General features: G+C 33.4%; 1 protein-coding gene across 2 annotated transcripts; it reads right to left on the bottom strand.

Moving 5' to 3' along the window:
- Nucleotides 1–335: 335 nt before the first annotated feature.
- On the bottom strand, nt 336–17,123 carry LOC110452367. 2 transcript variants are annotated; one of them, XM_021500843.1, is made up of 11 exons: nt 17,032–17,123; nt 12,035–12,085; nt 11,337–11,425; nt 10,417–10,488; nt 9,301–9,451; nt 6,667–6,755; nt 5,636–5,710; nt 3,615–3,726; nt 1,885–2,003; nt 1,128–1,284; nt 336–451 (listed from the first exon to the last, which is right to left on the bottom strand). In XM_021500843.1, the coding sequence occupies exons 2-11, from the start codon at nt 12,069–12,071 to the stop codon at nt 429–431; spliced, it is 924 nt and encodes a 307-aa protein (XP_021356518.1). In that variant the 5' UTR covers nt 12,072–12,085; nt 17,032–17,123; the 3' UTR covers nt 336–428. The 2 variants fall into 2 exon arrangements, with proteins under 2 accessions (XP_021356518.1, XP_021356519.1); XM_021500844.1 differs by lacking the exon at nt 17,032–17,123 and adding an exon at nt 16,875–16,966.
- Between the last annotated feature and the right edge of the window lie 874 nt (nt 17,124–17,997).

Here is a 17,997-nt window from a genome sequence, read left to right as displayed (position 1 = left end):
TAGCTTTTAAACCATATCAATAGCAAAGCATCATGTTCCGGTTGCGTGAAACTTTTATTCTCAAATTTCAATTATCAGGAAAAGTACGTGCTCAGCTGAGAAGTTCTCAAATATTGGCCCATTCTTAGCTTAAAATCTTAGAATTAACAATGCTTTAGATAGCAAACACAGTTACGCACTGCTGACATTTAAGCTTGTACAAACGTACTCAAAGTTAAGATTTGAAAACGGAATGAAGAAGCGGGGCCATGTTCCATAATAATCAGATACATTTTGTAACTGGGGTGTGAAAGAAATAACACAGCAGAAAAAAGGCTACAATTTGCAAATAACATTAGACAATGGATTTTATTACATCAGTTCTGTAACAAATTATCATCGTCCAGCGTTAGGCAGGTAAGGATGTCCGCATATCGTTGTTACAAACATCAACCGGACCCCACTGGAAGAGCTGTAATGTACAAACACATGCACATAACAAGTGATCAGCTTGCATAGTCTCCTTAAAGCATCTGCTTACTTAAGATGTTCAACGAGTATATTGAGGACAGAAACAGATGTTGTTTCATAACTGCAAATACTGTTTTTGTATTAGATAATATAATTGAATAATAAAACTACAAAATATCCCGTTCTATCAGTGGGCAAGATAGGATACGATATGTGTGAGTGAATTCATTCACAAACTACAATTTGAAAATAACCAAAGTTGCGGCACATACAGTTCCACGGGGGACTGTCATCTTTGTAGTGAGTGGCTCAAGTTTATTGGAAGTGACCTCCTCTTATCACTGTAGAGGGGAACCAGGCGTCGCAAAACGTGTTAATATGTAAACTCATTGGTTTATGTTTCCCTGGTTACTGCCCTTTTAAGATTTCCTCTTTTATCTTTCCGTTTTTGAACCAAATTTGAGTCTGCTTTGGGATCATCTGTTTGACTATAGTTTGTTTTTACTACAGTTAACCTCATAACGAAATTAAAATGAAAATGAAAAACAAAATATTTGAAAAAGACAATGACATTTCTTCAACGAAAGATTTCAACCATGTATGTTAAATAATCTCTAAACATGCATGCATGTCATTATAAAATATGACGTATATAAGTTTTGTCTAAACTTTCTTACCGGACGATATCTTTGCTACAGCTGCAGATGTTCCTACTGAGTTTTTAGCTGTACAAGTCCAAGATCCAAGTACATCACGTGTGACACGGATCTGTACCCGTGTACCCCTTTGCATGATTTGGGCGGAGCTAGGAATGGCAGTTGACAAACCAGTATACTGTGTCATATACAAAGTACATTTCATGTTACGTCATAATACACATGACATATCTATCAATTATGGACTTTTTTTTCAAGTGGTTACATAGACCCCAGAAAAGTCAAATTAACCGACACGAAGGCGAGGTCAACTATCAATGTTCAAGTCCATACATATGTATTCATCGAAATTGAAGTTTTTAACAGATATCAAATCGTTGTGCATTTATCCTTAGAAAAGACGGAGCGTAAGCAAAAGGACAAGAAAAATATACTGCGTTTGGTTAAGGCGTTATAATTGAAGTGACGTCATACAGTGGATATTAACCTGATGTTTCGAAACACTAGGAACACCGAACAAACATCACACATTACCAATCTGTGCGTGAATATGATTCAACTCTTGAGTGTGTAGGGGAAAAAAATGTTGTTTTTTTATGATTGGAATAAAAAATAGCAAAAAAAAAAAAAAAAAGATGGTCGGATCATTTCTTTAGAGTTAAAGTTTTATTGACATCACCATTATAGTCTTTTTAAATAAAAAGTAAAATTTGTTGATTGAATAAAGAAAGAAAAATATACGACGGTAAAGTCAAATATATTGCAGGATATATATTACCGACTGGAAGGCCCATGTTATGGTAGCGTTAGACTTTGGGTCCACCTCGCAGTGCAGAGTAACAATATCGCCGTCTAGAACTTTCCTGTCGTTCGGTTTACGAGTAAAGGATGGTATCACTAATGAGAATATAAATGATGAATAAATTACAACGTTACACAGCAAGTCCTGTAAAACGCATGTTAATTAATAGCCTTACTCAAGTCACCTTTATATATTTGTTAATGACATTGAATGTTAATCAAGAGCATTGATAATGGAGCAATTTCCGTAAAACGCATGTTAAGTAATAGCCTTACTCAAGTCACCTTTATATATTTGTTAATGACATTGGAAGTTAATCAAGAGCATTGATAAGGGAGCAATTTCCGGAAAATACATGTTAAGTAATAGCCTTACTCAAGTCACCTTTATATATTTGTTAATGGCATTCGAAGTTAATCAAAAGCTTAGTTAGGTGAAAAACAACGTTACAACGGCTTGGTGCATTATTTTGCAATATTAAAACGTTCGTCTCATCAGAATCATGTTTTTAACATTATTTCGATAGTGTCGACATTGTTTAAACTTAGATTGGTCTTGAAAACTGTCCCTTTCGTATTTTTGCAACGACCACGTAAATGTGTATGTAGGCAAGATTAACAGCATGCATTGTATATGACACGAGGTATATTTAGTTTAATCTTTCGATAAAGGTTTGAATGATGCAATGAGCAGAAGCCCAGTGATCTGATTAGGGTCAAACTGGATAACCGTTTATATAACATTATTACAGACAGTTCATATAAAAAAATGTCAGATCCCGATTAAAAATGTATATGATACAATTTGTTCAAAACTGCTGTCCTGAATTCGTTTCTATTTTATATACTCTATACACGAACACTTTCCCCCTGTCAAACATTCCCTAGTTTACGATGAAATAAATATTCGCCAAGTGGTTATTTTGTACTCCACGTGGACTTAGTATATACTGAATGTTAAGTAGTAAATTTTGTTCTCATGATACATGATTGGGAGGGCGAGGGAAGGCTAAGCTGAGCTACGGTGAAAACTTCAATAGTAATACTTATGATTGTAAAGGGATTGAACGGCGTTTTTTTCTAAATGTTCATGCCGGTATGAACGCAAATCGGTTACATACATATTGCATGTAGACCCCCAGTGCTTCATGTGTAATAATGATGTAACCGATTTGCGTTCATATCGGCTGAACATTTGAAAAACGCCGTTCAATCCATCCATTTACATGTTTACTATAGAACAATTGTTAAATCCTATTTTGTTGTTCTTAAATACTTAATTTATTTACTGCGTGTTGGTTATAAGTCGTCCTTTAAACGATATTGGCGGAACAGCCTCATTTTGAATTAAATTGGCGCCAATAATTAACCGTAGTCATTTGAGCGTTTGCCGGAGAGGCATTTTCCATGTCATTAGAAGCGAAGCGACATGACTCTCATTGTACAAGGTTAATCTATGACGTCATAAGTAAACCAAGTGTGACGTCAGGAAGGTTTTAGTTTTCATACTCAAATAAAATACATTTCTGCTGATAATGCTCATATATACAATACTACTTACAAAATAAAGCAATGAAGATTAAATGGTTTGATTTGTTAAAAAAATGCGTTAGATTCGATTATACAGTAAAGTATAAAACAATCAGAGTTTACTAAGCGGAAGAATGGAGATATGTAAATGTTTATTTAAATAACAATAAATGTTACCCAGTTGTGGTATCCCACACAGAGCCATGTTGCAGAAACTTGCATTACAACAACGAGTACAATAGGTACCCTCGTCCGTCGATAAAGCATTTTCCTCGAAAACGTCACAAACCTGACAGAATAAAAAGGAATATCAATATTAACCTGTTATGTTTTATGATTTTTAGATAAAAATATAATTCATATGTTTGATCTGTGACGTATAACCAATTTGTTTTTTCAACACTAAACTGACCAATCAGATATTAAATATCAATGTGAAAATGCATACATTGTACAATGGGCATTGTCTATTGTGTTGTCAATGATGTTCCTATGTTCATGTCATATGACATCAAAATAAAGATGTCTCCACATTTTGGCTCGAATTATATTTCCAATGGCTTAAAGTTGATTAACATAATGTTACTGTGTTCAGCTCACCTGCCCAGAAGGGCCATGTGAACTTATGCTGTACTGCGGCGTTCGTCGTCCGTCCGTCAACTTTTTCTTTTGAACGACTTCTTCTGAAGAACTGGACGACCTATTGTCATGCTATTTGGCCTGTAGGTACCTGGGATGAAGTGTCATTAAGTTTCCACGTTTAAATGACAATGACATTGACATACTTTCAAGGTCACAGGGGTCAAATATGTTAAAAAAAATCAAACAACAATATCCCAAGAACCATTTGGACTAGAGTCAAGATACTTGGGCATGTTATGCAGACAGGATGTGCAAATATTTTTCTTTTTACAGTAATGAGGTCAAATATCAACTTTAAGTGATAGGCAGGGGTCAAATGTCAACATTGGTTAAAAGCTTTCAAATTTAAAATTCAAGTTCAAACAATAATATCTTAAAAAAAACTTTTAAGAGATGTTAAAATATCTTGTGTTCTAATTACCAAATTTGGTCTGAAGTTACCTATATGCCAGTTTAACGTATCAAAAGAAACAGGTAAGCGAAACAGGCCCATTAGTTTATTAACAGTATTGACATTTTACTTCAAGGTTGAGTATAAGCATTCGTTAAATTATCACAGTATTAATTCCTTTCATGAAATATAGCTGTTATTGGACACTTTAAACAATAAACAATAATAAAATAATAATAGTATTAATTTATCCAATTAAGTTGGCCAATAACGAGACCAGTAACACCATGTGAAGATTTATTTTTTTCTAAATGCCAGCCTATACATTCGTGCATTTTTATGTTCATACATATGTATATGAATAATAAAAATTACCCCATGCTGTTATTTCATGAAGGAGGGGTTCAAACCTTTTCCTATTAAACAAACATATGCAAGAGTCTTGACACACAATTTACATATATCAATATTGGTATAGTCTTATTGATAATACATAAGTTATCGTATTATTACATATACATTGTATAAAATATATATTAAATAAAGTATATTGGTTTTATACTCTGTTGGATTATAATTATATTGCCGTAAAATATCTGAAGCTAAGTAAAATTAGGGTACACGTGGTCAGGTTTTATAACAACATGTCATAGGGTTAAAATTAGGGTGTAATTATGTTATGTAAGTTTCTGAAATAAAATATAATATTAATTTGCACGTAATGTATAAACATTAAATACTTTATGGTATTAATATATGTGGATATGGGTAAACATTTACACTAGTCCGTATATGTACACTTAGACATTGTATTTTTATTTCAGGGAACTGTTTCCGTTCACGGTGTGAATGTTTAATAAACTGTCATCTTTGTGTACATATGTCTTTGGATTAATGTATATTCGCACAAGAAGAAACCCACACATATTCCGTCTTTGCGTATTGCAGGGTTATCTTCTCTTGGGAGCAGGTATTGATTGTTAAGTCATTGGTTTGTGTGAGAAAATAACGTCGTTTTTTTAAAAAAATGATGACGTTACTCTCACAAACAAGTGACGTAACAATCAATACCGGCTCACAAGAGAAGATAACTGTGCAATTATCAAAGACGGAATACTCGGGTGACATAAACAGTTATATATACTATAGCCTTATTTATCCTTACCCGTTTCTGTTCGCATCCCATGCTAAACCGTTTCTCGCCATTACTGTCCAATTCTATTTTTCTGGTGTAGCAAATCTATATATTAACAAAATAAGACAATCACCGAAAAGCAAATTAGTGAAAATAATCATACCTAACATTAATCAATTAATTACTAATTACAAATAATTAATAACATATAACTTACCCCTTAATAAATAAATGCACTTATTTAAATGGGAAAAAACAATGGCAGACATTCTGAATATAAAGACAAATGATATCATTGTTAAGTATATTTTCTGCTTTCATACGTTATCAAACATTTAACAAAAAAGGTGTCATACCAGTGTTAGGCAAGATATGTCAATTCAAATTTTGCAATTTTGGTAAGAAAGTATTGGCATACAAACTGCATGGAAAAAACCAATAAAAAATGAGTAATTGTTATATAATCCTATGGTTTTTGTATTATATATTGTTTATTAAATCATATTTTATCAACTTCGGGGTCGGGTGGGGCAGTTCATAACGCACTAGCCTTTCATCAAGGAGGCTAGGGTTCGATACCCTGATCGGACGTGAAAAGGTATAAGGTATCCCCCGACCACGTGGGTTTTCTCCGGGTACTTTGATATCTTAATACATAAAAGACCCCATGTTCTAACATCGGGGCCAACAAGTCTGATAAGGATAAGTTAAAATAAGTTGTTTCATAAATGTTGTTAAATCAAATAAAATTGGTATTTTTATACAAACTAAACATTAATTGTATTGATTAAAATCTCAACTAATTATCTTCGTAGAAAAATGTCCATACAGGTCATAAGTAATCATTCGACATGTTATATAATCCTTTTCGAACTCAAACGTGCGAAAAATCAACAAGAATTTAAAAGACAATAAAACTAAAATGAACAACGTTATAAATTCCAATTAAAAACACAAGTAAGAGTAGGTATACAAAAGGATACATGTCAATGTTTCATGCTACTGATATACCACCCGTCATACACCGTTCCGTTCTCACCCTGGGTAGTCATACGTCTTACCCTATCGCTGAAGCATTCCTTCAACTCCGAGCACTGGTTCGGGTGATACACGTCATCACAATGAAAACACTTCGTACCATGATCGTTGTCTAGTAAAGTAAAAAATAACTCTTCAATTTGATAAATTTAACTTTTGACAAAATGTTCTTACAATAAAATAAAAGCGTGTGCCCGTATGCATTAAACTCAGAAACCCATTAAAGTAAAACAACAACTCCGGTAGGTCGTGACGTCTTGCCTTTGTGATGGTGTTTTAATCCCTTTAATCCCTAGTAACGGATTAAATCCCTTTAGTCGATTTTGTTTGTACCAATATCGTATACAATGCAGCACAGTCCGGGTAAAGTTGGGCTTTTTAGTTTAAGATTAAGAAATTAAGTTAAAATACATCTTAACCATGTCATTATTGTGAAATTCTAGTTTTTGTTTTTGGTGTTTTCAAACAAGCATTACAATAAGCACATGTATTTTACAGAATGAAATTTGATGTTTGAACATAGAAAACAAATATGCGACAACAATGTCGCAAACCAGAAATAAACACTGAAAATTATCAAATTGTGTGTCCAATTTATTTGCCGTAAAGTCGTTGAAATAGTTGACAGGTAAAGTTACTCTCAGACAAAACAATTCTTTTTGGTTTCTTCATTGTCTATATGGAAAAGGAGAAAACTCCCAGTTAACTTAACAAAATCTAAACAAAAACTCTTCCTCGCAATAATAACTAATTCACTGGTACCCTATACTAGTATACCGTATAGTATTTGTTCTCAATTTTTAATAGGCTAATAAGAACAATCTGTCAATTATATGTTCATCATCATTCTCATGTTCTTGATTATTACAAATGTAATCATATGTTGAGCCGAAGACACAAATTGACCAGTTGGTAGGAGGACCCACAACAACTGAAATGTGTTTGGCACTTTGCTGTAGACAAGTTCCTTTTATAAATATTTTGATAATATTCCTCTGTAACCTGTATTTTAGTTCATCGACTCGACAGCTACTTTTTAATGCACACGACTTTAGTGTTTGTTCTGTAAATTTGTATCCTTCTGCTATATTAGCATTGTATGTATATTTCACTATGATAGTGCTTTAACCGTATCCTTTGGTAACGTTTGTATGACATGCAAGCGTCCATTAACAACTCATGTTTTAGGATAACTAAATTTTAAATCATGTTATACTATATAGTAGTTATTATCTAGATATGACATGGTTAGTTATGACTGTGATATTCTTTACAATTATACTTATCTTACAGATTTTGTGTTGTTTTATAACTGTTTTAACTTTATTGTAAATAGTGCACATTGTATCATGATTGACCATATGTATGGCATGATGTTAAATTACAGCTGGTTAACAAAACAGGGGTAATACCATTTTAAAGAACAATTTAAACATTGATTCACGCGACAAGGACTATATAAGCTTTAAAAAAGAAATCCACAAGTGTTATTATCTTTTGATAAGATAATGAAAAATGTTTTCTTTCTATTTTTCTTTGTATGAAGAAAAACACCAAATCTTCATTTGAAATAACATTTCAAAAAGATAAGCTATATTATTATTCTTCATACATTTTAGCGCGTGTCTGTTTGCTTTACACACATCACATGACAGGATTGTAAAACTTCGAGTCTCCCATGCGCGATCCATTTTAGCCTGTAGAGTACCCCTCTCGGAACCCCTCACACACTATCGAACGAGTTGTCTCTCTTTGTTGGACTCTCTAACGCCCAATTTGCGCAGGGCGACACCACAAACGTCAACAATGGCTAGGAACGGGAGATGTCACCTCCCAACAGCTGAAGAACTTGAATGGCTATTATTGTTGTTTAATTTGATTAAAAATCAAACACACTGACAGTGATAAGTATTTGAAGCATATATATGAAACCAAGTCTAATGCAATAAGGAAGAACAAGTCAGTCATAGCAGTGACAACACAGGGGCTCTATACATTGTCTAATGCTAATTTGTTTTTGTTATATGTATATAATACAGACTCCATATATGGAATTTCGGAATAATAAAACACTTATTGACCTGGTGTGAGGGAGACCTGAAGAGTTGTTCCCCCTCGATAATATTTTTTTTCTCGGGGAAATAACTCTTAAGGTCTCCCTAACACCAGGGCAATAAATATATCTTATATCTTATCATTGATAATATTTAATTATATAATAATATATACCATATTTTACAAACCCAAAATAAAGATTTTTTGTCATAAAATTGTTATCAATATCACTAGTGTTAAATACAAAATAGAATTTACAAGATTAACAAGATTCTAGCTACCAAATTATTATTTCTATTTTTATTACTGTATGTTTTGTAAATTTCAACCTTTTGCCCTTCACCGGAATAATCAATGTTTGCTCAGGATTAATTTTGCAAATCACATAATCATTACTATGCATATTACCTTGTTTACTAACATTCGCTGTGTTGATAAATTTGCCCTCATTACAGCGGACGAAAAAGGCGAAAATATACAGCATTTATCTAAGTCAGTTATGATTTATTTCACACAGATTCACTTTTTTAACTCAGGCATAAATATATCTAAGTATAAACCGACGCCTCTTTTTGAGATTATACAATGGACATGCTACTCACTTGTGTTACACAGATCTGCATTACAGCCACATGCTGTGGTATTCTTTTCTGTACATCCCATGGCTTCCGAATCACAACATTTTAAACAGTTAACTAACTCTCGCTTCCTCCTTCCTGCTCCTCCGAAGTTAATGTTAATTACACTACATACCTGCAAGACAAAGTTTAATTGCATTCTTGAAGATACCTTTCTACAATTTTGTTTCATTTTGAAACGATACAAATGTATCGAGCTTTGTTAGGTTGAAAACATGTTAAACAAGATTTTCGATTCGATTTCATATGTAAAATGTATAGCATAACGCCGGAATACATTGTAATAATACTGCAAACGTATATAAGTGTTTCCTTGTTCCCTTTGATAAACCCCTCTGCTATCTATCTTCCTAGATATATTGTGTAACCTATGTGAATGCATATCACAGGAAACATAACACAAAAGATAGTAACTGTCACCCTTTGTCCAAGTTTTCGGCGTTTATAAAGCCAAACTGCTGCTTGAAAAAGTTATGGCGTTAAACAAGGGTTTAATTAGGACATTTCTTCCTGTATATTGAATTAGGCTGATCATATTGATTCACATGAGAGGTTTGTATTGTTTCAAAAATAAAAATAAAAATATAAAAAAATAAACGATTTCAATGGTGGCATAATACTAAAAGGAAAATCTGATTTTCATTTTGACACCATCTTTCTCTTAGACATAATGAAGGCTATTGTCTTAAATTGACGTCACAACTACCTTCGCTCTTTTTAAAGGTTTGTAAACTATGGATTCCATACACGTCTGGTGACTTTTTACTGCACTAATTGGCTCTGCTGTTCACAAACATTGTATGTTAGGAATGTGTTTAACTTTGAAATAATGCCCCGTAGCCGCCCCTTTCACCTTCCTTGTTATCTACGTTTCCCTAAGACCCCACTATTATTTAGTTTCTTTATAAGTCACCATAGTTAAATATCCAAACAACTTTAATACTATGTAATTCAAAAACTTCAACTTAGTTTTCTACATGTCATTTGCCAATTTGAGTACCGAAAGAATATTGCAAAGACGATTTGTCTTTTTTAAATGTCTCAGGATGTCTGTCGCCAGTACGTTCGTGTGCAACTTACTGTTTTGGCCATGCATCCCGACTCAAACATCAAATTACCCGACGGTCCTGTGTACCTCTTTGTATAGCAACTCTGTAATTAAGTTATAAGCATAATGAATTCCCATGTTTCCTTTAAAAGTTAAATATACAATATTATCAAAACGTCAACACACAAGTAAGGAACCTGTCCAAGGGGAACTAACCTCGATAAGCTAAACATATCATATCATGGCATAGAGTCAACACACAGACAAAGGTTTGTCTTAACACTATGACAATACTTCGCAGCGGAGTTAAAAAGCAAGGGAAACATAAAGGAATCATCAACACAAATGGATTAAAAAAGAGTAAACACACCAAGACAAAATTGAGTCACAACTCTAGGACGAAACATTCCACAAAGGAGTCAAGAGGTAAGGACAATAAGCAACATAACATCACAGTTGAGTCAACACACAAGGACAAATCATACATAAGGGGAGGTAACACGCAAGGAAAACAAAAGGAAATATCAACAAACATGGATTAAATATATCAATAAAGAGTAAACACACCAAGACAAAATTGAGTCAACACTCTAGGACGAAACATTCAAAAGAGGAGTCAACAAGCAAAAACAAAAAAACATCACAGCATCACAGTTGAGTCAACATACAAGGACAGAACGTACATAAGGGGAGTTACATTTGTAACACGCAATGACAAAATAAAAGAAGTAGCAACAAACATGGATTAAATATATCAAAAAAGAGTAAACACACCAAGACAAAACTGAGTGAACACTCATGTTTAGTGCTTTAAAGCAGTACTCGTGTTAATCGACACAACTATAGTACATCAAGCCGGGTGAACTAAGCTGTGTGAGTTTTATATACTATTACGTTGAAGTATACATTTGATGATAAGTAATGCGAATTAATTTACAGTTTATACGTATACCTCGTGAGGACCACATATAATAGTTTCACCGCAGTCCGATTGGGATGGCACTCCGTTGCACTTGTAGCAAAGCTGAGTGCACTCAGCAACTGTAAATTGATAAAGGCAATATACAACAGCATCATAAACTAGTCGTTGGTTATACTACAGTTTCAGCGCAAAATCATATACCGTAGTATCAGCACACAACAACAAAATAACGCACAGAGTCAACACAAATGACATGTAATGTAAACATGAAACGAAAACGATAAAGAGAACCCAACACAGATGTATAATATAGCATCATGGCGCCTCATTTTTGCACAAGACTTTTTTAAGGGAAAAACAAGTAAGAAAAATATCATAAAAGTAAATAAAACGATACATTATAGCAAAGCAAATACGGCAATATCGTTTGTTTTACACAATATACCAAAATGTTTCAGAGGTATTTTAAGACATATCTCATAACTCAAATAGCAAATGTCTGCAATTTAAGCCAAAGTCAAAAATACAGACACCTTTTACCTTTCAACCTCTATTATAATATTGCTTTTGCCAAATCTATCTCAAAACAAGTTTATTAAATAGAAAAGCATTGTAATATAGTATAGTGAGACATGAGAAATTTACTTCTTAAACAAAAATATTGTTGGAATCATCAGGTAGTTAACCAAACAGGTAAAAACTGAAGTTACAAAAAAGAAAATACTTGCCTGAACACAGGACAGCCAATACCACGAGAGTTCTCATTTTGTAGACTCAACCTACATATCAGTCACAACAAGCTTACATTAGCACGGGAAGTGAATCTTTGTTATAAGAGATCGGTTAATACGATAATAATTTGAAGGTTGATAAATCGTTTCATCGACCACAGAGCATGTTAATACTTGTTTTATTATATAATTTTCAACAAACAAACACACATGCAAAGACAATGTCTGCACTCAGTGAGCAGTATGAATATTTATGTTGGGAGAATAAACCTCTAAATGTTCCTTTTTTACGCAGGTTATCAGTTATCCCTAATTTTGTCGAAGGAGTTTTTGATTTCTCAACAACTTATTTTAAACGTTTTATGGCTAAAGATAAATCAACTTAACTTAAATGTCTTATATATTTGAATTCGAATTATGAAAAACTCAAAGTATTTTTTTTTATTTCGAATATTTTTGTAACTAGGATATCTTCAATAAACTAGATAGTATTGATCTCGAAGTCTGATTATTGTTTAACACGGATCGACAAACGTAAGATCCACATGTCCCCATTAATGTTGTCATAGCAAATTTATTGTCTAAATTATCGATAAAAGTAATTAAAACGTTAACGATTTAGGCATAATACATATCCACAATGCACCCATCTACTCTATGAATATCAAAACCAGATCATCGATATCATCTTTGTATGACGTCATAATTGCTACGTTGGACTCTCCCCGAAGAAATGGCTGTTCTATTCAATGAACAAGCACAAGTAATGATCAGTTCATTAATTGACCTGAAGAACGTGTAAAAGTTGTGTTTAACAAATCATGATCAATTTTTGAAAGCAAACACGAATCTAAAAAATGTTTCAACAAATTTAACACCTATTGTTTATATATTTTTTTTTAAATGACCATTTTAACATGTTTATTGCTTTCGCTAGCAAGACGTTTTTGCAGTTAAAGTTGCTTAGGTGCAATATGTTGGAATATTACATGATCGTAAAGACAATATGAGCCCAAGGAAATATCCTTGCAGTCACCCGTCTGCAACGCTAAAAGAAGCAGCCGGTTTCTACTAGGTGTATTGTAGGTATAAATTAGTAAATATTTACCTACTTGTACGACTGGATTTGCTGCTTTTTAGATTAATAAAATCTATTACCTGTAACTGAGCGAGATCTGGTAATATCGCACCTCAAACAGAGATACCCACGTCATACCCCATGCTAGATTTTTCTATCTCGTCCGATCTGCCTTGCACCTTTACGTGACATTTCGCGGAATTTTTACAGTGCAATGTAATCTTCGCGCGTTAACTGTTTGAAATTGACAATATGCATTATAAATGTTCTGTTTAGTCGTTATATGTATAGTTTTGAAGTTTAGATATCTGATGTTGTAGATAAAATATAATCTACACTGTGAAATACGTTGTCATCTATGTAAGAACGGAGTACATTTTTACGCGGAAGCATTCAAATGTAGCTTAAGTAGTGAAAAGGTCATTATCATTTGAGGCCCCAAACGGTATACTTAAAGTTTTTAGCAAAATATGTTGTTTTTCGAACTAAATGGTGCGAGAATAAAACATCAATTACCTGTAACTGAGCAAAATCTGGTTGTTTCAGTCTCGGGCTAAGATTCTGTAACACCCGACCTCGGCTTTCGCCTCGGTTGGGATTTTGTTACAGAATCTTAACCCCCGACTGAGATAACCCGATCTCGCTCAGTTACAGGGAATAGATTTTATTAATCTCAGTCTCGGGATAAGATTCTATAACATTCTAACCTCGGCTTACACCTCGGTTGGGATCTTGTTACAGAATCTTAACCCTCGACTGAGATAACACGATCTTGCTCTGTTACTGGTAACTGATATTTTTCTTGCACCTTTTTGTTCGAAAAAAATGTCAATTTTGCTAACAACTGCAAGTATCCCGCCTTGGGCCTCAGATGATAATGACCTTTTGACTACTTCATCGACATTTGAATGCTTCCGCGAAAAAAATACAGTCCGTCCTTACATAGATTACAACGTATTTTACAGTGTAGATTATATTTTATCTACAACATCAAATATCTAACAACATCAAAACTATACATATAACGACTAAACAGAACATTTGTAATGCAAATTGTCAATTTCAAGCAATTAACACGCGGGTGAATACATTGCAGTGTACATATTGAGCGAAATGTCACGTAAAGGTAAAAGACAGCTCGAACGAGATGAAAAAAATCGTTGGATAACTCTGTCTGAGGTGCGAGAATAATACAATATCTCACCCCCTTGGGGCTGAAATAGGAGAATCTAAACTCGAGTGAGAAGACTCTTGAGTTGTCATACACGAGGCTTTGATATATCTCTATCTTTCCCTCAAGGGGGTGAATTATTATTTTTCTGTTACCATGTTCACCCATTGTGTTACCTATGCTTAATGTAATGTTAACGTTGATGGATTGTTGACGCGACGTCATTTTATTGTTAATGTGACGTCATTCCATTGTTATGAATAGGGGAACTTCATCGTATCAACCCTAGGGTGAAATAAGGATATATTATACCGGTAGAATTGTGGATACAGCTGTCCAGGGTCAGATGATATTGTATAATATAAACTATGGTTTATGTAGTCTATCACTGAAGGACCTTATATATTGAAAGCATCACAGATGCTTCTGTTGTGTATGCATATGTATAATTATTCCAACGAAGATGATACAGTTTTTGCTGCTAAGGTGATTGATATAATCTTACCCCAACTTGAGGGAAATTTCCAACCGTAGGGGTGATGTTTTTGGTTGTCTAACCCGAGTGTTAGACAACCAAAAAAATATCACCCCGAGGGTTGGACATTTCTTTGTTACAACCTCCAGGTAGAGAATGATTATTTTTCTCCCATCTTATTATTTCAGTCACAACTCCACCGACAGTAGTATGTTTGTTAACAAAAACACATGTGGTATATGAATATCGTCATTCACATTTGATGACGTTACAATTACCGGTGACACATTTTAATGACAATTTCATTGACTAAAGATACACCTGTGAAGAGTGGGACAAAGTTTGGTACATCATACAGAGACACTGTAGTGGATTGGAATTATCAGAAGACTATAAGGCAATCAATCACGGGTATCAAGTGTATATGTTTGAGTTAAAATTGTATATACACAAACATCCAACCTTAATTCCGACAGGATTTGACTGAACATAAACGTTACAAGTGACTGTGTCATTTGTATGCAACAACACAGTGCAAATGTGCATTTTGTTTACTACGAATAAGTCAAACTGAGGTATACAGGAAGGTTTCTGAAAAATACAACTCCAATTTGGAACCCAAAAAGCACAAATATTCTAAATATTATTATCAAAATATTTCGTATAAGTAGATACAATTAGAGCAAATTTGGCGAAAGCCCCAAAACGACCTTATAGCATCAACCAAATACATATTAGGTCAAATTCGTTTGGTTGACAGACATTTACACACCAAAATTTCATGTTCTTTGGACTCTTATGTTTTCTCATGTTCTCCTCTTTAAAATAAGGCATTGCTAAAACAAATAGCTAGTACAACATTTTGAATTTTCAGGAGAACATTTCCTAAATACTAAATACCGATAAGTTTCTTTTTCGATGAAATAATCAGAATCTGGAATTTGTTTCATTCTAAAAATCCCATTTTATAACCTGTATTTCTATGATAAAATAAGACCGTTAAAACTGCTGGTGCTACCACCTCCTTTAAATTTGTGAGAGATAACTCATACTGTAGGGATTTCTGAACCGAATCTCTATGAAGAAACCCACTGTGTTAAGGGACCACTTCTTGGACTTCACCGGGAATGTCTCTCAATAGAGGTTTGGTTATAATAATCGCTTTAACATAAACATATATCTGCATTCATCATCGGTGTTATATAAAGTTAATTTCATAATCTCTTCTGAATAAAATGCTCAACCGCTTCTGATATAACTTGTTGTAAACAAAAGATTAATGTCATATAACGTATGTAAAAATGTATCATACTATAAATCTATATAAACAAATTTTGTGCTTATATTAAAATATTACATCAATGTATATATAAAATATGTTTGATAGTATATTCATTTTAATAAAAAAGAAATGTGTATCAAATGTTATTTAACAAAATTCATATCAATATCATACCTTTATGAAATGTGTTCAATTACCTGTTTATCACAATAATACAAATGCTCTGCATTTTTTTCTGTATGATACATAATCGACCTTCTTCCGTTTAAAGACAAGACTAATAATTATAGCATCAATTTTTCATTAACAACTTGCACGAGAAAAAAAAACCCATACAAACATGATCTCTTTGTTATTCCCATATTAACGCGGAATGTCGATTTCAAAAGCAAAATATGAGAACATTGCCTGTATGCTTTTAAGAAGGCAAATATTTAAAGTCGTATTAATCGTAGTTTATTTTTAGATCGATTGAAATGATTTATTTACTTAGTATAAATTATTTTAATTAGGTATATGTTAATTATCATATTCAAATTTCCAACTTATTAACTACGCAATATTTATATAACATATGTATCGTTTTTATGTATTAAAATTGTGGACGAATGTCACAGAAGAAGCGTGTTATGATAATGATAGGCTTAAAGTGCAAGTTAATGTTAACTATCATATATAAATTTCAAACTTATTAACTACGCAATATAAATATAACATGTTTACCCTTTTTATGTATTAAAGTTGTGGACGAATGTCACAGAAGAAGCGTGTTATGATAATGATAGGCTTAAAGTGCAAGTATCGATAAATGTATACTATAATGTTTCTTACATGGAAATGTCAAATTCCCTTGTCATTTGCAGCGTTCAGTAGTGAATGGAATATCCAAGGTACGATTCCATGCATTGCAATGTGAGTACTAACACGTAGTGAACCATAGAAGATGTATGAGTAACGATGTGAATTATTTTTATGCCATAATACATACCAGTGGTAGGCAAAAACTCTGTCCTTTCTTTGTTAACCGTCAAGGTCAATGAATGCGACTGAATGTCGTGACTTAAGCAGTCCTTATCTCTACGTGAGGCGTATGTCAGTGCGTGTGTGAAATCTTACACAAGCCGCTGCTCTGACGTATATAACTTCTCACGTATATCTTTCTATGTGTGCTCTCTCTCTCTCTCTCTCTCTCTCTCTCTCTCTCTCTCTCTATCTCTCGCTCTCGCATAAATGTCAGTTAGTACTTTATGTGATAGCAATGGATTAAATGAGTGTTACCTTGTGTTGTATTCTAGCACATCAGTTTCTCAATACATACGATATTTTTTTTATTACCGTCCTGATTTTGTCGTGAGTTATTTCCGGGTCATGTTATCGTATCACGTGCGCTTCCGGTTACGTCAAAAGATGCAAATTTTCAATACATGATGTCACAAAATCTTGATATTTATTAATTAAAGATTGTTTTAAGAATAAACGAGTTAACAAAACAATATAAATACATTGTGATTATTATTTTCTTGAACGTTTGCGAAGCAGACGACATTTGCTCATAATCTCGAAACTAGAACATTTTTTCCCAAAAAATGTGTTTTAACATTTGAAAGTTTGACGGGGGAAAAATCAATTTTGTTTTTTATGAATTAATGAAAGTGATACAGAAAAGAAATAAAATAAACAATTGATATTAGATTTATCAAAAACATCATCATTAGAGAGTATGTTCTGGGCATGATCGTTTAGAAGCTTTGCAATACTGACTCTTTCAAACGCGCACCAGCTCGGGATTAGGTCCTATTTACAAAACAGCGACTGGAAGTAGCAAGGCGGATTAGATTGGAATTTCAATTGTGTTGATTTCGGCAAGTAAACCTTGTACAAAAAGCCCGCGTGGTCAGATCATCTAATTTAGTCAACATGTACACAGATCAGTCGTTGTTTTGTCGCTACGGTC

This window comes from Mizuhopecten yessoensis, unplaced genomic scaffold (assembly GCF_002113885.1).
Source record: "Mizuhopecten yessoensis strain PY_sf001 unplaced genomic scaffold, ASM211388v2 scaffold6647, whole genome shotgun sequence".
In the NCBI taxonomy this organism is placed as follows: Eukaryota; Metazoa; Mollusca; class Bivalvia; order Pectinida; family Pectinidae; genus Mizuhopecten; species Mizuhopecten yessoensis.
Note: the sequence above shows the minus strand (reverse complement) of the source record. Positions and strands in the feature narration are given on the sequence as shown.